This window comes from Macaca nemestrina, chromosome 3 (assembly GCF_043159975.1).
Source record: "Macaca nemestrina isolate mMacNem1 chromosome 3, mMacNem.hap1, whole genome shotgun sequence".
Classification (NCBI taxonomy): Eukaryota; Metazoa; Chordata; class Mammalia; order Primates; family Cercopithecidae; genus Macaca; species Macaca nemestrina.
In genome coordinates this window covers 140,784,937-140,804,467 of record NC_092127.1, presented here as the reverse complement: position 1 = coordinate 140,804,467, position 19,531 = coordinate 140,784,937, and the positions used below count along the sequence as shown (strand labels likewise).

At 41.2% G+C, this 19,531-nt stretch overlaps 1 protein-coding gene across 8 annotated transcripts in view; it reads right to left on the bottom strand.

Moving 5' to 3' along the window:
- LOC105477237 (Fraser extracellular matrix complex subunit 1) overlaps positions 1-19,531 on the bottom strand; it is a 488,217-nt gene that overhangs the window by 445,616 nt on the left and 23,070 nt on the right. For 5 of the 8 annotated variants that reach the window (XM_071093541.1, XM_071093547.1, XM_071093542.1 and 2 more), the window contains exon 1: positions 5,281-5,395. The exons of 1 other annotated variant lie outside the window; for it this stretch is intronic. In XM_071093541.1, the coding sequence (XP_070949642.1) occupies positions 5,281-5,326 (46 nt within the window). In that variant the 5' untranslated portion in view covers positions 5,327-5,395. Of the gene's footprint in view, positions 1-3,800; positions 4,916-5,280; positions 5,396-19,531 lie in introns of those variants that run through there. 2 more of the 8 variants (XM_071093545.1, XM_071093548.1) reach the window with 1 other exon arrangement.

Sequence of the window (19,531 nt, the reverse complement as noted above, 5' to 3'; positions counted from 1 at the left end):
CAACCATCATCTAACATTTCTGTACTGAGAAATCCACCAAGGACCAAATGTTCCCATATCCCTACTGCTATTCAAATGACATTAACGATTGCTAGATATGCAAACTCCTTGAGTACAGGCGGGTTTTGGCTTTGGTGTTGATGTCTGTACCCACCTACCAGACATAACCTGACACATAACCCTTCAATAAAGGCTTGCAGAATGAAAGAATTATGTTACTTTTTTCCAGTCAAGGTCTTTTCTTCCCTAACATTGAGTTTCAAGCATAGAGTCTCTCAGTGAAACAACTCTCCAGGCCAGAGTGGAACCAACTACCCTAACTTACCCATAAATAAAACATATTGTCTATCAAATGGTCCTCTTCAATGTAACCTGTTAAATGGCATTTATAGGAAAAACCTGGGATTCAGGGTTTGTGGAAATGGCTAAAATCACATGGAGAGTGAGGGGACACAGACCAAAGCTCAATTCTCTTAACCTCCAATTCGGTGATCTTTCTCTATCCAAAGGCAACTGTCTTATCTAGTGTAACTTCACAGGACTTCCATATGTCAACAGAACTCAAGATATTTCTCCAGAAAAAGCCATGGTAGAGTTTCTTCGATTCAGAAAGCAGCCATGTTAGAAGCTTCTTTGTGACTTCTTGATTTTATTAAGTTCTCAAATCATAGCATTAATACTTTATCAGTTTAGCAATATAAGGCCATATAAAATAACACTGCCAATAATTTGCTTGTAAAAAATTACTTTTCTTTTGATAATTAAAATAAATTTAGAGGCGAGGCACAGTGGCTCATGCCTGTAATCCTAGCACTTTGGAAGGCTAAGGCAGGTCACTTGAGGTCAGGAGTTCAAGACCAGCCTGGCCAATGTGGTGAAACTCTGTCTCTACTAAAAATACAAAAATTAGCCGGGCATGGTGGCACACACCTGTAATCCCAGCTACTCAGGAGGCTGAGACATGAGAATCGCTGGAGGCCAGGGGGCAGAGGCAGCAGTGAGCTGAGATCGCACCATTGCACTCCAGCCTGGGTGATAGAGCAAGACTGTCTCAAAAAATAAAAATAATAAAATTTAGAACCAGAACATTGCAATTGACCACAAATAAGGCAGCAAATACTGATTTCTTTTTCTTCTATGTTTGATGGTTAGCCAAAGTATTTCAGAACTATCACCTAATTGACTTCATTTAGTAAATGACAGAACTATAGAGCAAAGAAGTTAGGCAGTTCATTCAAGGTTAGTGAGCTAATCAGAGGCCAGTCCACCAGTTAATCTTAATTCAAAAGAATATAATTTGGCAATATTGTTCATCTGACCAATTTTTTTAGCACTTACTGTATACTAGGAGCTGAACTGAAGATATAAGAATTAATAGGAGCCAACAATAAGCACACAGCTAAGAGAGGAAGACCAAACCCATACCAACCACAATTATTCTCTCTGTGCACTGAGAAGAAAATGACAAATTCTGCCATAAGCTGGTCAGCAAAGGTGTCACAAGGTACATCCCATCCAAAGAAGTATACATGTGAATGTCTCTTCCATTTTTAAAAATTATTCTCTAGATGGATAATAACAACTTGAGGAGATTTCTAAGATCTTTGAGGTTTCCAACCTTGATATCAATGCTCTTATTTTTTAAAGAAAAAGAAAACCTTGAGAGGACCAAACCAGAAGTCTCATCAGATGACAAATGGTTTTTTGTCTGTGGGAGTGATATTACTTAATTAAACTAATTAAATGAGATAAAGTATGTAAAGTGCTTAGCAAAGTGCCAGGCAAACAATACTTGCTCAAGGAATGGCTATGTTCATTCATTCATTCATTCATTATAAGATAAGCACCATTATGATGTGGGTGGAACCTCTCAGACATCTATCAATTTATCAATCCATTTTGTGAAATGGCTATAGAATGCTCTGACAGTAAGGTAAAACAATAAGAAGCAAAGTTTCCAAAGACTTTTTGGAGTAATATCCGCTCCCTGCCTCTCCCTCCCGCCCACCCCTCCTCCCCACCCCCGCCCCCGGCTTTCTGTGCTTTGCATCCCCGCCATCCCCACCTCCCAGTCAAAAGATTCGGCGCTTTTTAAACTTAGCCCACTGGATCAAGCAATCTTCCAAAGAGCGCACCCTGTAGGCTCTTAATAATAGTGCCTTTTGTTGATTCCAGAGTTTTGGTTCTGAGAAGCTGCACCATTCCAACTGCCCCCTGGTGAGCTATCCGGGAGTGATAGTACGTTTTCTGAGTTGCTGGGATAGGATTCTAAATTAACAAAAAAAAAAAAAAAAAAAAAAAAAACTGCCACTTAATTTTTCTAAATACCAAGTTCAGGTTTGGGTGGCCTGGGGTGACTCTCTCATCTGGTTTACTATTATAATCAAGCCCTACAAGCTTTTTTTTCCCCCCAAAGTACGCGCCCACACGCACATGTACAATAAAGTCATATTTCTACAGGACTTGCACTGTTGGGAGAAGGCTACACACGCCCCAGATGTGCCTTTCCCGGAGATTATACACCCTTGACACACATCCCGGAAGACTGCAGAAGGCAGCACCTGGACCCAGGGGAGAGTCCTCCACTGCTGTGCGTGGGTTCCCAAGGCCCCCCACTTTCTCTTGGGAAGCCGACTGGAGGTCGACCCGAGGCAGAGCTTTGTCCTCCCCGGGCCTCCCGCAGCCCCCAGTTCTGCGCCGGAGCTCGACCCCCGGGAGCCGCCCCGCGCGCCTTCCCAGGCACCAGGGAGGAGAGGGCGGCCCGCCCCGCGCCCGCCGCCGCCCAGCCGCGGCTCTGATTTGCGGCTGGGCAGGTAAACTCTTCTTCCCGCAGCTGGATGAATAATGAATGGAGCCGGGAGGGAAAGCCGAGAGCCAGGCGCTGTAGATTAAGCCGTCTTCCTCCCAGCCCGCCGGCTCCCTTCCCCCTTCCTAAGCACTGGCGTGGCGACTTCCCCGGTTCCTCGAAGCAGGTGGGAGATCAGAGTGCCTCGCGTCCCAAGGCCCGGCATCTCATGACCCCAAACTCTTGATTTACTTATTGACTCATTTATTTGGCTGAGCTCGGATTGCTTTTGATATCATGGCGACAACTACTCTCACGGCTTCCTTTTCTCTCCTGTGGCTCCGGGGTTTTACACGTAGCTTGGAGTCTCAGAGGAAAACCAGGAGGCGGAGGGTGAAGTAAAAGAATGAACCTAAACTCTTATTAACCACTTTTGTTCTGGGAAGCAGGCAGGTTCGTGCTTCTCCGTACTGGAGAGATTTCTTTCAGTGCAACTGAACTGCCCACGTCCAGAACACGCTCCAACCAGTTAGTTATAAAATCCTTACTGGACTTTAGGGGGAGACTAACTGAGGTAAGTAGGGCGGGAAAGCGATGGGGCTTTAAGATGAAAGATTGTATGTTTCTTAGGAACAGAAGTATTTTTAAACAGGTAAGAGCGATTTTTCGTTCCTCACTTGTGCTCCACGCAGTTGCTTTCCCTTCGGGGCAAGGTAGGTGGTGGAAAGAAAAAGGATCAGTTTTAGAGATGTCACCTCCATCGGCCACCCACCCACCCAAAAGCACTTAGGGCAGAGAGGGAGGCCGTCTCGGGGGTGTAATCCGAATACAAAACAATCAGGAGTAGGAATCTTATCAAAAAAGCCTACTCCAGTTTCACTTCCACCCCACCCTCCCCAGAAAAACTTCCACCCGAACCACAATACCATAAAACCTGCTGAGCTTTTTAAACTGCACGATCACTCACACATAAACACATACACGCACACACAGACACGCGGCACCGCTCTCTCACCTTCGGAATGATGAGGCAATACTGCAAATTCTGCCAACGCTAGGGCCAGCCCGAGCCACACTTTGAGGACACCCATCGCCGCCTCGGCACCCACGATGGAGGAGCCCAGCCTTCAGCATCCAAGAAGCGGCTCGGCCAAAACGCTGGCTCCGGCGCCTGGAACCTCGGCGCACGGAGGGTGGGGGACCGCGGGCCGTTACCTCCCGGAAAAAGAGATAGACGGGCTGAGAGCAACACTCATCAGCCCGGAGGCGCCGGAGCGGGCGGGGGGTTCAATTCACTCGCTGCTAGGGCTGAGAGCGCGCCGAGCTACCCCGCAAGGCAGGACGCCAACGTGAGCTTTGGGAGAATAAGAGGAGGCAGAGCACAGTTCTCCGCGTCAAAGTCTCGCCGGAAAGTTGCTGGTCACCGGCTGATGGGATCTTCCAGCATTTCCCTCGGGCTAGACCCTTCTGCTCCCGGGTCCCCGACAGTAGAAATCCTGGCTCTGGTTTGTCCGAAGCAGCTTTTTAAAGTTCGCTTGGCACCATACGTAGGCGCTGCGTCGGCACCGCGGGTCGCCGGGAGCCCCGAAAGACCCACCCACACCCACTCCTTGATCTGGCCACCCGGCTCGGCAGACCTCATCCGCCGGGGGCCGCTCGCTGGAAACTTTGTGCAGCGCTGCGGGCAGCTCCCGGGACTCGCCCGCGCTGCAGCAGCACCGCACCGCCTCGGGCTGCGCTCCCTGCAGCAGACCGTTTGGAAGCTTCCGAGGAAAGACTGGGGGACGCTGCTGCTACTTTCTCTTCCCCGCCCCTCGCCTGGGTGAGGAGGGCTGCGGGGGCGCGGCTTCCTGCACACCAACACCCACCTCCGCGCCGAACACCCCGGAGCTGGTCTGCAGGATAGAGGTGCAGTGATTACGGCAGTGGAAGAAGAGCCATAATTTTAATTGCACGAAGGAAAAAGCCAGCGAGGCTGGAGAAGACCCCCAAACTCAAGGCTACTCGGGCGAGAAAGCCTGGAAACGCCCAAAATACGCCGGGTCTGGACCCCGCGTTTAAAGGACACACGTTCAGCCTTCCTCTAGCCTCCCTTGCCTCCTTCCTCTTTGCTTTGCTCGGTGTGAAAATGGACCCAGAGACTGGGAGCTTTGGCAAAGATTCCAGAGAGTCACGTGGGGAAAGAGACAAGCGAGGAGGGGGGTGAGGGGAGGCCGAGAGAGCAACCTGATCCCTTTATTCATTCTGCTGGAGTTCAGATTGGCTTTGTCTGGGGAGGGATCAAAAGTGGTCACACCGGGGGCGGAGGGGGTGGAGATAGGTGGCACAGTTCTTGCTCAGGCACAGCGGAGGGCAGATGAACCGTATCCACACCCCTCGTTAGGGGAGGAACCGATTCCGGGGGCTGGGGGAGCGTTGCCCACATCAAAGGCCCTGGGGCTACCTCCCACCCCCACAACCCGCCACTCCTGCTGGACTAAGTGCGTCTGGCTGACCTGAGTGATCCTTTTTCCTCGCTCTGGGACCCTCAGGCTGTCGCATCCTGGCTTTTACCAGCAGCCAGGGAAGATCTTGGCGTGTGTGTCCTAGGCGGAGCCTAGGGGCAAATGCACCTTTACCTTCCCTAAGAGACTCTGTCAGTGGAACACAACGTGGTCTGGAAGCTGCGGGTCCAGCTGCGCCCCCAAATGCCAATGGCTGGGAAAGTAACATCAGGACACGGCCGACTGGGGCACGCACTTGAAGAGCAGAGGCCTTGATTCGCCGCCAGGACTGACTGACGGCAGCTATTTTTATAGGACCGAATAAAAATAGCTGGTCCACGTTTAATCGTTTTATAAGGGAACGGTTGCATCAGAGAGATGCTGACTGGGTTCTGATTGGCCCAAAGAAGAAACGTCTCGGGTCCCTCAGTTGAGTTGGGATGGGCGAAAGTGTTGGAGGGGAGTTTGCAGAAGCAGTTACATGAGCGGTGCTGGCGGGGTCCCACTTGTTTCCAGTCTTCACCAGCACCATAACGCGGGCCCACGTTCCAACGTGCACTGACGCTACTTGGAACAACTCATTTTTGGAAATAACTGGAATAAGTTGAAACTGGCAGGTCCCTATCAGTGTTACTATTCAGCCAGAACAAAGGAGAACTTCTGACAACCTGGCTCTGAATCTTAAGTATTTGGAGGACCCAGGGTTTGCACAATTCACCCTCAGTCTCTCTGTTGGGCTGTGGTCATTCTAGGTACAGAGGTTGTATTATCTTTGTATAATATCTGAAGCACATAGTAGGTGCTTTTTAAACATTTGTTGAAAGAATGTATTGAGCAAAAAATATTTATTAAGTCCCTAAGAGCAGCGGCCATATAAAGGGGAGCTGCGGGCCTTAAACTCCTCCCAGAAAAAGACCCCTCCCTTTTTATTTAGAAAGTGGGGCCTGTGAGGTGGGGCCTGTAATCCCAGCACTTTTGGAGGCTGAGGCAGGCAGATCACTTGAGGTCAGGAGTTCGAGACCAGCCTGGCCAACATGGTGAAACCCCATTTCTACTAAACATACAAAAATTAGCCAGGTGTGGTGGCACATGCCTTTAATCCCAGCTGCTCTGGAGGCTGAGGCAGGAGAATCACTTGAACCTGGGAGGCAGAGGTTGCAGTGAGTGAAGATTTCACCACTTTACTCCAGCCTGGGTGACACAGTGAGACTCTGTCTCAAAAATAAAGGTGGGGCGGGGGTGGAGGACATCTTCTCATTCCGTGTAAAGTGATGTGCAAATTCAAACTCAGCTTCCAACACACTCTGACAACCAGATTGTCACCCTTAAACCCCCTCCTAATTTTGCAGCCGCTACTGAATGGGAGTAACTTAAACCGTTTGTTCTCTCAAAAATCAACAATTTGATTTTATTTTAAAAATCAAGCTGGGCGCAGTGGGGTGCACCTGTAGTCTCAGCTACTCCAGAGGCTGAGGCAGGAGGATCACTTGAGCTCGGGAATTGGAGGCCATTGTCCACCATGATTACTCCTGTAAATAGTCACTGCACTCAAAATAACCATACAATTATGGCACAGCTCTCAATAAGACATCTGTTATACTTGCTAATTGCAAATATGCTACTTTTCAAAAAGGAAAAGCAATAAAGGGAGAATAGCACTACCAAGTTACCCTGAATTCATCATATGCTGTATTTATTGGATTTATATATATAACATCCCCCCTTGACCACCAATCCACCACAGGGGCACACGCTGGCCCACTCACATAGTCCTCCCTCTGCCCTAATTAGTCAAGGGAGAAGGCAGCCTGAGTCCTTGCACTAAGATCACTTGGAAGACCAAAGGGTCAACCAATATTTCTGTAATATTAGGCACATCGAATACCTTCTATGGCCACTTCAGCTGAAATGTTGGAAAAATACATTATATAATGTAACATATTTCATTATGATGAAAATTTAGTAAACATGTTCATGGAGATGCACCTAATCATAACTAGCTTATCTCTATAAGTTAACCTCCACATATGACAGCTTCATGCTTCCTCATAGGAAGTTTGCAATTCTCTAGCCAGAGATACTTGGATCTATATCTTCAGTCCTCTTTAGTTACAAGTCCAGATTCCACACCTTTTGTTAATATGTCCCATAATATCTCCTTGGATCAGCCCTGCTGTCATCTCTTCACAATTCCCTGTCCTTGTTGCTGCCCGTTTGGGGAATTTATTTATCAACTCCTGCTATAAATGATAATAATAACAATGATAACACATATTGAATATTTTGTGCCTAACACTGTACACTTTCCCATGTAATCCTCTAATGACCATGTGAAATAGGTGCTATTATTATTTCCATTGACAGATGAAATAACAGATGTTCAGAGAGTTAAGTAATCTATCCAAAGTCAGACAGCTAGTATATGACAACGCATATTAGAGCAAGAAATTCTAGCTCTCAGAACAGGCAAACTCCCAAATCACAGTATCTTAACACAACAAAAGGTTATTTCTTGATCACATCTTGGCCCCTGGGAATTGGTAACTCCTTCTAGTCAGGCCATCGTGAAACGTATGACACCCATGGCTTCTGCATGGGGTAATGAAAGAGGCATTGCAAGCTTTAAGGGCCTCAGCCCTTCCTCTCACAGTCCAATGACAAGAATGAGTCTTGTGACCCCTACCTACTTACAAGGGAGGATGGGACACATAGGGGAACACATACAGAAAGCACTAACTGTACTGCTTTACCCTAGCGCCCATGCTCTTATCTATCTTAACTGTCCTTAGTTATATATATATACACATATATATATAGCATGTATATATATATATATATATATATATATATACACACACACCTACAGTTAACTATCTTAACTGTCCTTAGCAAAGTCCCAGTTGCACCTTCCCTGACGCCACCAGGGTTCTGCTGACCTTTGTTACAACTCCTCTACAGTTTCAGCAGTCTCCCTTTACTCTGCTTTCCTGCTCATCCGCTTCGTTCTTTTTACCCTTCCTCCCTCCCATCTCCCTTTCCTCTGCTTTTCACTGCCTTTCTTCTGCATAACCCTACTCTGTGTGTTGAGTCTTCTATCACATCTTTCTCCTGTGTGTGCCTTCTCTGATCTTCTTTCAGTTGCCCTGGGAGCATTCTTGTACTCGTAGTGCATTTGTTCTGCTTTGTGCATTCCAGCATGCAACAATATTTGTTGCCTTTTTTGTGCTTCAAATAGTTATTCCAAAAAAGAATATTCAAATAATACAGAAATATAAACTGATGGGCTCTGTTATAATCTAGCCCCTCCACAAGGATAACCGCAGCATATACATTCAGAGATTTTCCCCTGCTTAACTAAAGATAATTCCTTTTACAAAAATGGGATTATAACTTACATGCTATTTTATAACCCGCCTCCCACGCTGAACAATATACTGTACCGTAGGCAAGCCACAAGTTTCCAAGCCAAATCATATTGATCTATGTCTTTATTTTTAAGAGCTGCTCTGGTTAACATTGTATTGATATGTCTTTATATATTTCACCAATCCCCTTTTGAAGAACGTTTAGATTGTTTCCAATTTTTTGCCACTGTAAACAATACAACACTAAATGTCCTTATAAAAGCCCTTTATGTACTTACCCAATTTATTTCCCTGGGATAAACTTTTGTATGTGAAATTGCTGTGTCAAAGCATGAATAAAAACTTTTGTAGGTGAAATTGCTGGGTCAAAGCATGCTTATTTATCATTTACTCTGTATCATTTACTCTGCAAATTGCAAAAGATAAAATAGCACTTTTCTGCACACCACTTACTAGCTGTGTCCTCAGGCATTTTAACCTTTCTGAGCCTCGGATTCCCTGTCAATAAAATGGACATTATAATAGTGCCCACCTCACAGGAATTTGGTTTGCATTAAATAAGAAAAAAGTACCTGACTCAAGTTATCCACTTAACAGATGTTAGCCAAGTAAAATACAGGTATTTTTAAAATCTGCATTTCTCTGCTCTAATGAGCAGATGTGAGCTGAAACACCTTTTGTATACTTATTTTACATCTTTGTGTGTGTGTGAATGGCCTGTTTAGAGTGGGTTCTTTTTTAGTGGGTCTTTTGTTTCTATGTAGAACTGTAAGGGTTCTTCACATATTCAGAATATCAATCCCTTTCTCTGGATTTGGGTAATCCCTGGCTGAAAGGGAGTAGCTATTTACTGTTTATTTTTGTAGGAAATTGTCATTTCCTCAGCAGTGTCACAGGAAGCACGTGAAAGATTAAAACCAAAAAGAAGGCTTTATACCTAAAACATTTTTCCTGGAATAAAACAAACAAAAGGTCCAAGGATTTTCGTTGTTGCTATTTTTTAAATGTGCATGTTTGTTTATTTTTCCCACTCAGGGCAGCTACCCAGCCCTTACACACTGGTTTGGCGAAAGCTGTTGTCTCAGGCTAGGGTCTTTTCTGACTGGTTGGTGCCACTGCCTCACCAGTTGTTAAATATTTTTAATATCACCCCTGTGCCTACCATAGCCACACAGCAGAAAGCCAAGCACTGGAGGTCACTGAAAATTCCAAATGGTCACAGCAGCCAATAAAGGAAAAACAGATAGATAATCTCAGCACATTCAATCAATTTCTCTCCGTACATTTTACAATGGCTTTTGTTTTCAAATAAATGTCCTACAAGACTGGACCTGATTCATCTTGCACTTTACGATGACATCCTTACTTGCAGATTTTTAAAACTTTATTTGTTATTCTCTGTATCACTAATTATCTTCTAGTTGCACGTAGAACACCTTGAATAACCTACTTACCTAATTATTACTGGTAATAAATACAAGACAATCAAGGCAATGAGAAAAAAATTAGCAAAAACTTTATAGAAATCTAATTTTTTGTTTTACTAATCACCTAGATACCATGTGAGCTCTATATTCCTATCTATTCAACTGAAAGAACTGAGAGGAGCCCAGAAGTAAAAATGAGAGGTGCAAAAGAAGGCAGAATTTCCAAATACTCTGCTTTTGCTTCAAATAAGAAGGTATTCCAAAATAGACACCACCTCTGCTCCTGCCCCAATTTAAACAATATATTATTCTGGACAACCTAAATAGAATTTACTTGTTGAGTAAATTGCAAGACCTCCATAAAATTGAATATTACATACAATAATTTAAAATGATATCTTAGGAATCTATTTATTGACATGGAAAGATGTTTTTAAACTGTTGAGTGAAAAAATAGGTGATAAAAATAATAATATAAAGAATGTTCCTCTTATTAGTCAGCTCCAACTACCATAACAAAATACCCACGACTGAATGGCTTAAACAACAGAAATTTATTTCTCATCATTCCTGAGACTGGGAAGTCCAAGATCAAGTTGCTGGCCAATTCAGTTTCTGGTGAGGGCTTTCTTCCTAGCTTGTAGACAGCTGCCTTCTTACTGGGTCCCCACATGGCAAAGAGGATATGGAGGGAAAGAGAGAGGGAAATCTCTCCTTTTGTAAGGCTAGAGTCTTACTGAAGTAGGGCTCCACTGTTATAACCTAATTTAAACTTAGTTATCTTTTAGAAGCTCTGTCTTCAAATTCAGTCATATGGAGGGTCAGGGCTACAACACATGAATTTGGGGGAATACGATTCAGTCTATAGCAGTTCCCTTGTTTTCACTTATACACTTGTACTTTCACACACTTTATATACACATATCTCAAATGATATACAGCAAATATCATCTTTGAGATTCCAGGTGACTTTTATTTTCTCTTTTTAGCTTATCTGGATTTTTTCATTTTTCTACATAGAGCACATACTTACTTGTGCAATGAAAAATTATATTAGAGCGATTTTCAAAGAACAGAATAAGCCAATTCAAATGGACTTAATATATGTGGCATTTACTGTCTGTCATAACTAGAAACTAAGGCTTATCTTAGAAAACTTTCAGATTTGGTTCAATTTCATAATTTAATAATAATCATAAAGGACATGAATTCCTTCTTTCTTCTCATTCTGCTTTTGTGACAGACATTACCAGTGCTCACCAACATTTCTGGAACACACAGGATATTACATTCTGCTAGCCTACTCACAATTAGGTGGGACCACATAGTTAAATCTAGACCTGCACTGTCCACATGCGGCTACTGAACTCCTGAAAGGTGGTTAGTCCAAATCAAGATATGCTGCAAGAATAAAATACATACCAGATTTCAAAGACATGACATACAAAAAGAGAACATAACATATCTCATTAATTTTTACATTAATTACTTGTTGAAATAATATTTTGCATGTCTTATGCTTAGTAAAACATATTATTAAAACTAATTTCACTTGTTTATTTTTGCTTTTTAAAATAAAAATGGCTACTAGAAAACTGGTTAATATATGTACATACACACCTAGGAGAATGGTTCAAAAAAAAACATACTGATACTATCAAGCACTGGTAAGGGTGTGGAGCAACTGGAACACTCATATATTTCTGGTATTAATGCAAAATGATAACAGTCACTTTGGATAACTATTTGGCAGTTTTTTATAAAATTAAGCATGAATTTATCATATGGCTTAGCTATTCCACTCTTAAGTAGTTAATCAAGAGAAATGAAAGCCTATGTTTACACAAAAACCTGTGCATGACTGTTTATACTGGCTTTATTACACTCATCAAAAACTGGAAACATACCCAAATGTCCCTCAACTGGGAAATGAATGAACAAACTGCAGTACATCCATAAATAGAAGACTGTTTAGCAATAAAAAAGGAACAAACTATTGATACACATCATAGCATGGATGAATCTCAAATGCATGATGCTAAATGAAAGAAGCCAGACAAAAAATGACATATTCTATGATTCCATTTATGTGACCTTCTTGAAAGGCAAAACCATAGGGTCAGAAAACAGATCAGCAGTTGCCAGATGGTGAGAATGGGTGTACCTGGTTAACTACAAAGTGTAGTGCACAAGGTGACTTTGAGGGGTGATGGAACTGTTCTAAATCTTGATTGTAATGGTAGTCACATGACTGAATGTGTTTGTCAAAACTCACAAACTTACAAAAAGGATAAATTTTACTATAGGCAAATTATGCCCTAACTTAGACATTAAAATAAATAAATAAACAAATAAATCTTAGCAAACAAGAACCATCTTCAAATTTAGTAATAACAGTCAGGCACAGTGGCTCATGCCTGTAATCCCAGCACCTTGGGAGTGAACTTGGAGGATCACTTGAACCCATGAGTTTGAGACCAGCCTGGGCAGCATAGTGACACCCTGCCTCTACAGAAAAAAATTTGGAAATTAGCCAGGTATGGCAGTCCATTCCTATAGTCCCAGCTACTCAGGAGGCTGAGGTGGGAGGATGGCCTGAGCCCAGGAATTGGAAGCTGTGGTGTGCTACGATTATACCACCACACTCCAGCCTAGGTAACAGAGCAAGACCCTATGTCCCCCAAAAATTTTTTTGATAATAGCAACAACAATCAACAATAAATATAATAATATAGTCAAAATTATTACATTTCTGGCTTGCATTAAATTTCCACCAGACAGCACTTTCTTAGGCAATAGCAAAGTGTTACTTTCGGTGTTACTTTGGTCCCAAAGCTCTACAGCAACATTCCCTTCCTCTGCCTCAGTGCAGCCAGAAACCAAAGGGGCATGGTAAGATGGTGGAGCCTCAGTCAGCCCAAGTTCCCAAAAGGCTATGTGGAAAGGTCTCTGGCAACACTTGCTGGAGAGCTGGTGTGAGAAATAAACTCGGTTTGGCTAAGCAACAGGGATTTTGGAGCTGTTACTTCGGCATAACCTAGCTTATCTTGACAAATGCTGCCTGCCACTGTGTCAGCTTCATCTTCCACTTGGATCCCACTTTTAGATGCAAAATAGTTGGCAGCAACTCCCAGCACTATGTGCTTTTTTTTTTTTTTTGGTCCATTCTACAAAGGATTAATCCAAAGCTGCTGAAGAAAAGCAAGGAAACTACTTTCTTGTGAACCCCCAGCAAACGTTTGTTTTTTGTTTTGTTGGTTCACATTCACTCCCAGGTTCATCCCTGAATCAACGTATTTGACCAAATTTGAGATTTCACTACTAGCTAAGGCTTGAAGTTTGAATTATATCACATGCCCGAACACTACAGTGAAGAGTAGGGTTAACTTCTCCACAAATTAAGGTGACTAATTAGTTATCCAAACAAGATACTTTTGAGAGCAACAGAGAAAGCTGTTAGTAATTATGTCAGGATAACAAAATAGCAAATCGGGACTCCCCAAAGCACCTGGCTTCCTGGGGGAGATGTGGGTAACTGAATGAAAATTGGTGGTTACTAAGAGAAGATAATGGGTACTGGGGAAACAACCACAATAATCATTCTTAAAAACCATTTTTAACCACATATCTATAAAGAAAACAAAGAGGTTGTGCGGGTACTCATTGCCAAATCTACTGTCTATGAGGGAAAACTGAGTAGAGTGAAAAGCTTGGTCCGGAAGCCAACTTGTTTTCAAAGTATTCTTTCCAATGTAACAACACAACTAGGAATCAGCATTGGTGAACTTAAGCCTCTAATGTGTCCTGGGCCTTCCCATGCTTCATCACCAAGGTTTTATAGAGAACTCAGAACAGAAATGACAAAGAACAACATATTCCACCTTCTCAGAAGTAAACTCAAGGCTTTGAGATTATGTTTATTGCAATCCAAAGATTTTGGCCTCCACATATCTAGGAAAAAGGGACTGTGTTATCTCGCTGAGCCCAAGAAGAAACGCCTAGGATGCAGTCTAAGCTTAAGCCTGGTGGACTGACCTCAGATAAGTCATTAATAAATCTTCTAAGTCCTCATCTGTAAAAGGGAGATGATATTTAGAATCTACTTCCCAAATCTGGTTGTGTTGAGGCTCAAATTAGGAAAATGGATATGAAAATCTTTTGAAACATTAAGAGCACTATGCAAGTATAAAGCATTATTATTAGGAACTTTCAGCTAGGTCAGGAATTTTTATGTGCAAGTCAATTTTAACAGTATGAATAATCATCCTGTTGTAATTGGATATGAAAATGCTCCCAGAGGTCTGTTTCAGACGTCTATTCAGATAGTTCTAAACTGATGACAATGTTGATGATGATGATCATGATATTTATCTAGTCACGAATGAAAAGCAGGAAGCAAGGATAGATGATATCGTACTTGGACCCATGTAAGAAGGCTGAGTACCTCTTAGTGTCTTTACTGTTTTTAACATGTTCAGTGATGACAGAACCAGAGCCATTACTTTTGCAATTAACGTGAGTCTGATATGTTTGCTTGCCCTAATCCAATAGCTTTTAATTTTGCTATTTTTCTCTCTTATTTTATGAACATCTAGTAACAGCCAAGTTGCAAATAAGTCTGACTTTGGTGCCCCTGGAGTGATTCAATCTTAAAATGATTGTAGACTTTGAAAAGACAGGAAAAACTGGCCATAGGTTCTCTTGGGAGTCCCCCGGCAGACAGGCAGTCCTAAACCTGCTGTCATTTTTAGGAGGTTATAGAGTTGAGAAATATTTCCCCTGTGGGTACAAGACAAAAAGAAGGTGCGAAAGCAGACAGTGAAGAGCCATGACCCTGTGTCCCTTCACATCTTGTTTAGAACCAAAAAGTATATGGAATGTGAAAGTGCCTCCAAGCCTGGAGAAATGTCTCCATTTCCTTGAGTTGGCTCCCTCATGTCAGCTTCCGCATCCCTCTTCAGCGTCTGCCTTTCAGCTTCTCCTCACCAAAGCTTAGAAGCCTGAATTCGAATCAACATGCATCAAACGTGGCAGTGGTATATAAAATCTAACTTGCACTGAAGTAAGGCCAAAGCTTTTTATAAAGTGTAGATATGCAATGTCTTAATTTGCATATGGTATTCTAATCAGGGAAAGATTTGCTATAAAGAGGAAAGCTCACTCCAATAAGTAAAAGGGAGGAATTTGTATAAAAATGAAATTAATTTCATAAATAGCTAAGGACAGAACAAAGTTTATGTACATAGGTACCTACATGATCTAGGTACGTATCCAACATCATGATTTTTCTGTGCTCTCCCCTCCATTGAAAAAAGTACAACTAAATATATACTCTTTTTTAATTTCTTTTTTAAAAAGAAAGATAATTGTTTTCATCCACAACTGTACTTTTAAATCCTCTTATAGTCAGAATACGTTAAAAAACTTAAGCTTTGAATTGAATTGGAAAGTTATTCATATGGTACTACCTTATATAATCAGCAAAAATAACCTATTATTTTTATTTTCAATATAAATATAGGGATTCCATAGGTAGCTATCTATACCAGTTAAAATTTTTTTAAACATCCTAATTAACAGATTAATTCACATTTTAATGGCATAAAGCACTTCACCCAGAGTAACGCCTGTCTAACTTGAGCAGTTGCAGAAGTTCCCAGCTAGCCTGTCTTCCCAGTGCCCATGTGATTGGAAGGAAGCCTATGTGCATTTACCCATTGAACTTTTTAGCCCATATCTGGTATCTCCAAATATATATCGTCATTATTCAGGGAAGAAGCAACTACAGTTTACAGTTACTGAAGAAGTACGCATTAGCTACCTGTAACAGTCAACTTAGTCCTTTTGTAAACAAGAATAGACAATCATAATCAAAACACAGTAATAAAAAAACACAGTTTAAATTAAAACGTAAAGATTAACAAACAATATAACTGATCCCAAAGTAGAAAAAGAAAAATCACGGAAGAAACAGAAGGAAATTTTTGAAAAGATTGAATTAGTATCTTCAAAGTTATTTGAAAGGACAGTATTTCTATAAAGCAAGCACTGACAGCTATTTTTAAAAGAGCAGCTAAAAACATAAAAGGTGTTTTGGAAAATAAGTATATAATTCCCAAAATAAGAAAAAACCTAATAGGAGTTCTGAATAATGAAAGAAATAGCTGACGACTTCAATCAGTTAGATAAAACCAAGGACATTTTCAAAACTTAGAGCAATAAAAAAGAAACAAGATAGATCCAGGAGATGCATTATCTGTCTACTAAGAGCTTTCAATGGAGGACAGAGAGAAAACATAGGGAAAGAACCAATCAAAGAAAGAGTAGTAATTCATGCTGAGAAGATGGAGGCCTGAGCGCACATCCCCCTCTCTCCCAACGGATTAGTAGGATAAACAGCTAATGTGGAGAGGCCCTTGGGAGTGGAGAGGGAAATGTAGAAAGTGTGGCCTACTTAGAATTTAGTGTCCTACAGGGACAGTTTACTTGGCCTGGTTAGGGCAGTTTCTGTACAACATCATTTACACAGCTGGAAGGATCAAAGACCAGACATCCAAGGAGAAGGCCCATCACCCTAACAGAAACTGAAGTGATGTGTACCGATTTTGCATCTACTAAAATAAGGACTGGTTGTTTGAGCCTAATAAATGCCTCCAATGCAAGAAAACCCTCTAGTTCCACCATTACAGGCCATTCTTAGGAGGAATTGTACCATCAAGCTGAACTGCCCCCTTTTTGTGATGCCTCAGAAGAAGGAGCAACTCTCCCCACTTCCCCAAACACACACACACACACACACTCAAGAAAGCTGACAGACACTGTGTCAAGTTTCTGCTCACTGCTGGCACACCAGAAAAGTCATATATTTTTATTCCATCTTTTGCCTATCCACCACTGACGGAAAGATCCCAGTGATCTGACTTACACAGCTACTGTTAAAGGAGAGTGAAAAAAGATTCCAGGTATTATTTAAGGGGTTAAGTAGCTTAAAGGAGGAAGATCAGGACCAAAAACCAGGACAGCAGTATCTCATTAAGGCAGTTAATGTCCAATCCTTTGAATGCCAGGACTTTTTTGCTTACCTATGGTGGTGCATATCACAAAAATTAGGCATGGACCTTATTTTTAGCTCATCAGCTATTGTGTTAGTGTTAGTATTTTATGTGTGTCCCAAGATAATTCTTCTTCTTCCAATATGGCCCAGGGAAGCCAAGAGGTTAGACGCTCGGGGGGTGGGGGGGGGGGGAAGACAATTTAATAAAATGAAGAAAGAAATTAATGACATACAAGAAGATTTTGGCAAGTGAAGTCTCAAAGCACTAAAAATATTAGTTTGAAAAAAAAAACTAAAACCATTGTACTTGAATTTAAAACTTCACTAGAAGAACACCAAAATAGAGTGGGTACTTCTGGAAACAAAATTTAAAATATGAAAGATCAAATAGAGGAACTATGACAACAAACCCCCAAAATATCAAAGTTGGAAGTCACAAGACATGGAGGACAGATCCACAAGAGCTAAAACAAACAAATAAATAAAAAATGTCATTCCAAGATGTAAAAAGGGGTCATACGAAGGAGAAGTTTAAAAAGACAACAGAAGAAAGATTCTGCTTTTCAGATAGAAATGTGCCAGGCATATGGTGACTCATGTCTATAATCCCAGCACTTTGGGAAGCTGAGGCAGGCAGATCACTTGGGGTCAGGTGTTCGAGACCAGCCTGGCCAACATGGTGAAACCCCGTCTCTACTAAAAATACAAAAAATTAGCCAGGTATGGTGGTGCATGCCTGTAATCTCAGCTACTTGGGAGGCTGAGGCATAAGAATCGCTTGAACCTGGGAGGGAGAGGTTGCAGTAAGCCGAGATCATGCCACTTCACTCTAGCTTGGACAACAGAGTGAAAATGTGAAGAAAAAAATAAGGGAAGGGAAGGGGAAGGGGAAGGGGAAAGGAATGAAGAAAGAAAGGAAGAAGGGAAAGAAGAAAGGAAGAAACAGAAAGAAGGAAGGGAGGGAGGGAGAGAGAGATAAAAAAGAAAGAGAAAGAGAAAAAAGAAAGAAAGAGAGAGAGAGGAAGGAAGGAAGGAAGGAAGGAAGGAAGGAAGGAAGGAAGGAAGGAAGGAAGGAAGGAAGGAAGGAAGGAAGGAAGGAAATAAGAGAAAAATGTGCCAGGCCTAATTAATTTTTTAAATGATACACATTTTGACAAAATCTGATAAAATCCATGAATGCCAAAGATTAAAAAGTAAAACCTCGTACTTCCAGGCAATCTTTGTCTCTCTCTCTCTCACACACACAGACACACACACACACATACAGATTAATTTACACAGGAAAGAAAATTACAACGGATTTCTCACCTGCAAGTGTGGAAGACAGGGAAAAATATATTTATGTGCTTTCCAGGGGAAAAGAGTAAGATCCAAGAATTTTTTACCAGCTTAGATATCATTCCTTTGGAAGGACAAGTGAATAAATTTATATGATCACAAAATATATTACCTATGTGTCTTTTCTGAGAAAACAAAGAAGCAAAGAGAAAATTAATTCAGGACAAGTATCTCAAGTTAGTAAAAGATTGAGTATACAAGAAACAATGGTAAACAAACAAAAAAAGAGGTAAGTTTTTAAAAACTGAAAAAAAGCTGTTAAAACTTCATAATAATGCAATTTTTCAAGTATAAAATAAGTGTTGCTAAGAATCATTTTTAAAAATGCATAATTCCAGAAAGAGCAATAATTGAGAATTAAAACTTCAAAAATTCCTAAAAGGGTTAAAGAAGAAGAAATTTTGAAATGAAAGTTTATTTGAAGATGGGGAGAAGGAGAGAGGAAGTAGTGAAATAAAATGTGAAAATTATTGCTGTATTTTAGTTCTAAAATGTCAAGATCTGAATTTTGAAATTGGTATTGGGAATGGGAACAGAGAGGAGAAAGACTGTGGATGTTGGAAGGAGTAGGGCAGAATTGGGCCTTCATCTTAGCCTAAAAAAGTAAAGAATGCATCTGCTTTTCAAGCATATAGAGAACAGTTATAAATATTGTCCATATATTAGGCCATAAATAAAATCTCAATAAATCCGGGAAGGAAAATACCATACAAAACATATTTGCTAACAGCAACAATAAAACAGGCCTTAAAAAGAATTGAATAGGTTTTATGTTAAATATATACACTTCAAAATGTGAAAGCACTCCTTTAAATAACTCTTGGTTTAAAGAGGACATCAAAATCAAAGTTTCAAACTGTAATAAAAATAATGACAAAGAAAATTGCTTTTCAAATAGTATATGGAACAGCTCAATGTTGTATCCAAAGAAGGAAATGAAGAATAATTGTAGCTTAAAAGAATTTATTAAAACTAAGAAAGGTTGAAAACAAAATAGTTAAAATTATAACTCTAGAATTAAAAATGTAATAATAAATCCAGAGAAATTCAAAGGAATTAAGCAATAAACGTAAACATAA